This window comes from Macadamia integrifolia, chromosome 12 (assembly GCF_013358625.1).
Source record: "Macadamia integrifolia cultivar HAES 741 chromosome 12, SCU_Mint_v3, whole genome shotgun sequence".
NCBI lineage: Eukaryota > Viridiplantae > Streptophyta > Magnoliopsida > Proteales > Proteaceae > Macadamia > Macadamia integrifolia.
The window spans coordinates 3,031,362-3,037,611 of record NC_056568.1 but is presented as its reverse complement, the minus strand read 5'-3'; the positions used below and the strand labels follow the sequence as shown (position 1 = coordinate 3,037,611).

Sequence of the window (6,250 nt, the reverse complement as noted above, 5' to 3'; positions counted from 1 at the left end):
TTAATAAAAAATTATTTGCTCAAAAGTTGGCCCAATCTGATCTTTGTGATCTCAAGAAGGAACAGAAACAGCCACCCATGCTTCTTTTTTTTTTTTTTTTTTTTTTTTTATATATATATATATATATATTGTAAAATTTTTAGCTTGCCTTGGTTTGGGTTTCAGTTTTCGTTAAAACCTAAACCAGAGGAGAGATTCATTGGAGCAGCTTCCAAGATTGGCTGTCTAAGATGGTTGCCTAGGCTGACAAGAGTCTGAAAAGGAACGGATAGGTCCTGAGCTGGCTTCATCTCTGTTAGCTGATCTGGAAAATGAGGAACAAAGTTGTGTTTTCAGGAGAAGAGCCCTTAGAATGTGTCCATGCGGAAGAACATATGTCTTTTGAATATTTGGAAGCTATTTTTAATTCTCATACCTCCACCCTGTTCTCAGCTGAATTTGTGAGAGACCTAGAATTTCAATCCCTTCAGATTTGGCTTGTGCTTTCTCTGATGGTGCATGGAACAAGAGGAAGAGTTGGCAGAGGGAGAGGAATTGTTATTCGAGAGCAGTGGTGAGTTTGTTGTAGCAAAGTGTTTGTTTGATTCAAATGACAATCCTGCCATTGTCGAGGCTTGTTCTTTGACAGAGGCAGTGATGATATGTTGTAGTTAAACTTGAAGAAGTAGTTTTTTTTTTTTTTTTGAATGGCCTTTCTCTAGTGAAAGTGAAGAACCAGTTTCTGGGATTTGATTGGCAACTGTGTCCAGTCTTAGTTGATATTCTTAGTTTCTTGTGGTCTTCTGTTGAGTTTAGCGTAAGAGAGTGTATTCCTGAGGCACATTCTTTGGCTAAGGCAGGGGCACGTTTTAAGAGGTTTTGGTGGTTGCAAATTGAAACCACCTGGTTTTTCTTTTCCTATTCTTTCCCTGCTGTAATAAGTGGTTTTACAACTTTTTGATCTGATATATTCCATTACATATATACATTTTGACTGAGTTCTGTAATCTGGAATATATTCTCAGTTGGATCATCAAATGAGCTTTATGGTGAACAGTGCAAAAAATATATCTACTATTCGACTAGCACGTGTGCTATTTGAAAAAAATCTCCAGATGATAAGCCACCTCATGGTAGCCTTGGGTGAATGTGATCAACTCAAAAGATTTATGAACCTAGTTGTTGATATTTCTTTTTCTGTCTTCCATTTTCCTTGGGGCTGCAAAGGAATGTAGATGGTTATTGATTTGGATCAACACCAACAATTATGCGTATGCGTTCTAAGGGACTAGAGTAATCATTTTTTCCTACTTCTCTAAGAGAATACATTGTTGGTTGGGTGCCTATGTGTAACATTAAAATTTCAAGTGTTTCAGAACACAGTGTGTAGCAGAAGTCAGGGCATGACAAAGGATATTATTTTATTAGTGAATAACTGTTGAGAAGTTCCCTCTGTTTAATTAGAATCAGTGGTAATGGGTAACTTCTTAATTAGAAGAGTATTTCTAATTCTATTCATTCAATGACTACACATGATATTCAGCGCAATATTTCTCTGACCCACCATTACATTGTAGTTGGCATAGTTGTCACAGCATTTAGGAAACCCAAGGCTTTCGAGGGGGGCCTGGTAATGTAAGATTGGGTCACAAGTGATCCAATCCCAGGTAGTATCTTTAGGAAATTCAATAAATTAAAATAGTGTGGCAGATAGTATGAACAAAACAGAAATAAGAGAATGAAGAAAAGAAAGGGAATTTGATGGAGGGTTGAGAAGGTGAAAGAAGAACTAGTGAATGGGAATCTCACTCTCACCTAGGGCATCTCACCCAACTGCATCCCACAGCACAACAACATAAGCCATTTTTTTTTATTCATAAATTCGTACTCCATGTTGTAGCCCCTTACGAACTTATATAGAAGACTCAAAACTGATTCAAATACTAAAAAGGAAAGGCTTAATCCAATCCTTAACTAATTGAGAAACCTAAACTGACTAGGAAACTGAAATAACAAAGAAAATAGACTCAAAATAGGACTCTAACTAAATTAATGAATTAAATCTTATTTTCCTACTTTTTACCTATATTTTAGGCCCATTAAAGTGGCCCATTATAAGGAAAACCCATGGGATCAAAAGTCCAACACATACATAACTTAACCTAAGGCTTATTTGCAATAAAATAAGCCTATGAAGTGACTAATCTGTATCAATTCGCCCTCTATTAGAAAAAATGTCCTCGAATATTGTAGAGTGTGAGGGTGATTATAGCATCGTGCACGTTTTCATCAAGTCGTAGAAAAATTCAGGTAACTCTTTGATAATAAGGATGTAGTCTAGAATGTGAGAAGCTCAATCTTCAAGATACTTTAATGGGATGATGAACTCCACATGTTCAGGGTCAACAATCTCAAATGTATCCATGGGATCATCCACATGAATGCCTTCAACCACTGTATTCTTGGCCTCCACAATTTCAATCTCAAGTTCCTTAGGATCTTTCTCTTGGTTGTTCACAGTCATCACAAATGTTGAAGCACCATTCTCCTTGGGTTTCTTGTCCACAATTGTGATTATGTTGCTTTTGATTTCATCCACATTAATCTCTCTGATAGGAACATCGATGACTTTCTCTCCCTCGACAGTAGGAGTTGTTGGATTTTCACCAATACTAACCTCAACTTCTGACTCTAGTTCATTGGTCGGAGGTGTCTTCTCTTGATGCTCCTTTACAATGCATTATGCAATAGAGACCGATGATTCCTTCATGCTCTTATCAATTGCAGGTAGCTTTTGAAAATGTGGTGGAGGAAAATACATTCTTCATTCATGCTTAGATAGGTACATGCCCACCAACTCGTATTGCATCTCGTCCCAAGTTCTAGGCTTTGCCCTTGAGCTTGAAGTTGCCTTTCACGGACTCTCCTTTGTATTCAAACATAATCACTCATCTGGGAGCAAATGTATTCTCTGTCAAGTTTTAGTTGTCAAAGTACACATCTAATTCATATATCCATTCAAGGAATTCCCCACGAAAATGATGTGACTGAGCATTAGATTGGGCAGCAGCAGCCTCCTTCAATTCTTCAAACTTTAGGTTCATAGTATCCATCCTTGTGTTTAGCCGTTGGAGGGATTTCATCACATCCTCCAGTGAGTATTGATTGGAGCTTTCTTCAACCTAGCTTTGATACTAAATAATGTAAGATTGGGTCACAAGTGATCCAATCCCAGGTAAGATCTTTAGGAAATTCAATAAAATAAAATAGTGTGGCAGATAGTATGAACAAAACAAAATAAGAGAATGAAGAAAAGAAGGAGAATTCGATGGAGGGTTAAGAAGAGGAAAGAAGAACTAGTGAATGGGCATCTCACTCCCAAGTTTAGGCATCTGACCTAGGGCATCTCATCCAACTGCATCCCACAGCACAACACATAAGCCATCTTTTTTTTTTTTTATTCATAAATTCGTACTCAATGTTGTAGCCCCTTACAAACTTATATAGAAGCCTCAAAACTGACTCAAATACTAAAAAAAAAGGCCTAACCCAATCCTTAACTAATTGGGAAGCCTAAATTGACTAGGAAATTGAAATAACAAAGAAAATAGACTTAAAACAGGACTCTAACTAAACTAATGAATTAAATCCTGTTTTCTTACTTTCTACCCATATTTTAGGCCCATTAAAGTGGCCCATTACAGAGAAAACTTATGGGATCAAAAGCCCAATACATACATAACCCAAGCTAAAGCTTATTTACAATAAAATAAGCCCATTAAGTGACTCATCTGCATCACCTGGACGCAAGGAGACACCAACATGGCTACCAAGGCGCCTGCCTAAGTGACCCCAAAGTGCCTTGATGCCTTGAAAACTATAATGTAATGTGCAAATATCTTTATAATTGAATTTGAAAATTTATAAAAAGAATAAGCAACTCAAAATTGGTAGAAGGCATGCTTTTACACTATTGTACAACTGCCTTAGGCCCTTAGTTGCTGTTGTAGTGGGTATGAGTTACTTTCCATTATTTTTAGCACATTGTTTAAAGAAATGTCTCTATTAGATGTCAATGTTTGGAATTTTTTTCAGGGGATGATTCCGAGGAAAATATGAACTGTGGCAGTTGTTTGAACTGAACATAATTTTTGAGGAATTGTTACAAGTTTTACTTTGCGGATGAAATAATAAATATGCAACTAGCTGAATGGACCTACATAATATGTAATATATTTGTGGATTTACCTCAAAGAGAGGTACTTCTGGTAAGGCTGTTAGTTTTATCCCATTGCTCATTTGACTCCATGGATCTCTCTCTCTTGCTTGTTCACTCTCTCTTACCAAACAGACGTGCATTCGAGTGCATGCTCACACATGCAGCACTCTTGCATGTGCATGCGTCAATAGAGTGATCTTGAAGTCATTTAATTCTTCTTCTCGTTATATCTATCAATTCTAAACTCTTTCCTGTTAAAGTTCTTATGTTCCATGATGCTAATCTAATCCTACGTTTTTGGATTAGCTTATTTACTTGCACTCATACATAGTGCAAGAGCCCTTGCCCACTTGTCACCACAACCGGAAGCCAAAGTTATGTGTCACTTGCAAGGGCAGCCTATGGAATGATATCCTGTTATCTTTTCCTTGCCAATGAGCCCATACATTTCCTACAAGCCGGAGATTTCTCAAGATCATGAGGCATGAACTTGGAATTATTCAGCTTCCTAAAAGTACTTTGTCAAATCTGAAGGGTAAAACACAATTGTGAGGATGCACATTTTAGAAAGTTAGTCAATTTTTCCATTTAGGTAACTAGTCAGTCCCCCAGCCCCCTCTCTCTCTCTCTCATCCCTACAGCTGTCATTCTTTCTTCTGTTTTTGGAGAGCAACCTGTTTTCTCTCCCCTTCTTCCCCCCCCCCCCCCCCCCCCCCCCCCAATCGCAGGCTGCTGATTTCTTAAAACCGGCACACTTTTTTCAGCCCTTGATTCAACTGAAAATCTCCTTTAACATGGGCTTGTGCTTCGCCAATCAAATCCTTGATCTCTTATTTGAGATCAAGTGTTGGCTGGCTTCATCAAGGAGTGGTGGGTTGTAAGTAGGATTGCACACTTAACTATATTAAAACAATGTAACTATAGAATTAAGAGCTTTAGTCATTTTCTCGAAAGTAGCAAAACAGTAGTTATATCGTGCTCAATGGACTGTCCTATAACATGTTAGGATTATTAGTTAGTATATTGACTTGTAAAAAATATTTCTTTCTTGAGATGCACTGAATATGCAGTGTTGGATTCCATACTTTGTGTTATAAAAGAGTAGCTGGCATCGACACAGAGTTTATATATTGGACAAGACTTGGCCTAAAAGTTGGCAAAAGTTTCTTTCAGTTGTACCTACTGTTTCTTTGGTATGTCTAATTATTGACTTTGCACTTTATGGCCAGGCACAATTGAGGGAAGTTGCACTGCAAGAAGAAAATGCTGCTTATGAAAAGACTATAACAAATTGTGAAAAGAGAATACAGGAAAAGTTGCAGGAAGCAGATATGCTGCAGACTAAGCTACAGGTTGGGTTGACAAAATCCTAGGATAATGTTATATGATTTCAGAACCTGTTTCTTTTGTGTTATTTTTCTGCATATTTTGGTGGTACTGTTCGTAATTATTTGCATTGTATGATCATCCACCAGGCTGATTGAAAGCCACTTAAGAATAAATTCAGAAACTGAACGACGGGACCTGTTATATAAGTCAAAACATAAAAAATAAAAAAATCAAATCAACTCAAACTCCACAATATTTTAGAGGAATCTATATAGTAACCTAGAAAGTTCTAAAACTATAATTTCAACCCAGGAAAAACTTTTGTGCATGCATGTTTGTGTGCCCCGTAGTCTCTAGACCCATCCATCAATGATGCAGTTTTCTCTCAAAACCAGTCCCACGGTTGAGGAGCTGAACTTTGCATTGCATGGATCTTATTATTCATCAATGTGGGCCAGTTTACCTCACTTCTGATAAATTCTTCTCATTATTTTGAGATATCCATCAGATTGGACTCAGCAACTTAACCTGGTTGACCTGAGGTCCTGCTTCTAAACCACTGAAAAATGCATTCAAATGATATGTAGTACTTAAAAATTTTTGTGTTTGCTTTGGTTGTTTCAAATGTAGGTAATGTAGACTAGGATAGGGGTCTAACCAAGTCTCAGTTTCAGGATCTTTTAATCTAAGAACAACCATAACCAACCCAACAATATAACATAA

General features: G+C 37.3%; 1 protein-coding gene across 1 annotated transcript in view; it reads left to right on the top strand.

Moving 5' to 3' along the window:
• Positions 1-5,586, top strand: part of LOC122057605 — a 7,951-nt gene extending 2,365 nt beyond the window's left edge. The window contains exon 2 of the mRNA XM_042619758.1: positions 5,428-5,586. Within this exon, the coding sequence (XP_042475692.1) occupies positions 5,428-5,571 (144 nt within the window). The 3' untranslated portion in view covers positions 5,572-5,586. The remainder of the gene's footprint in view (positions 1-5,427) is intronic.
• Positions 5,587-6,250: the final 664 nt, after the last annotated feature.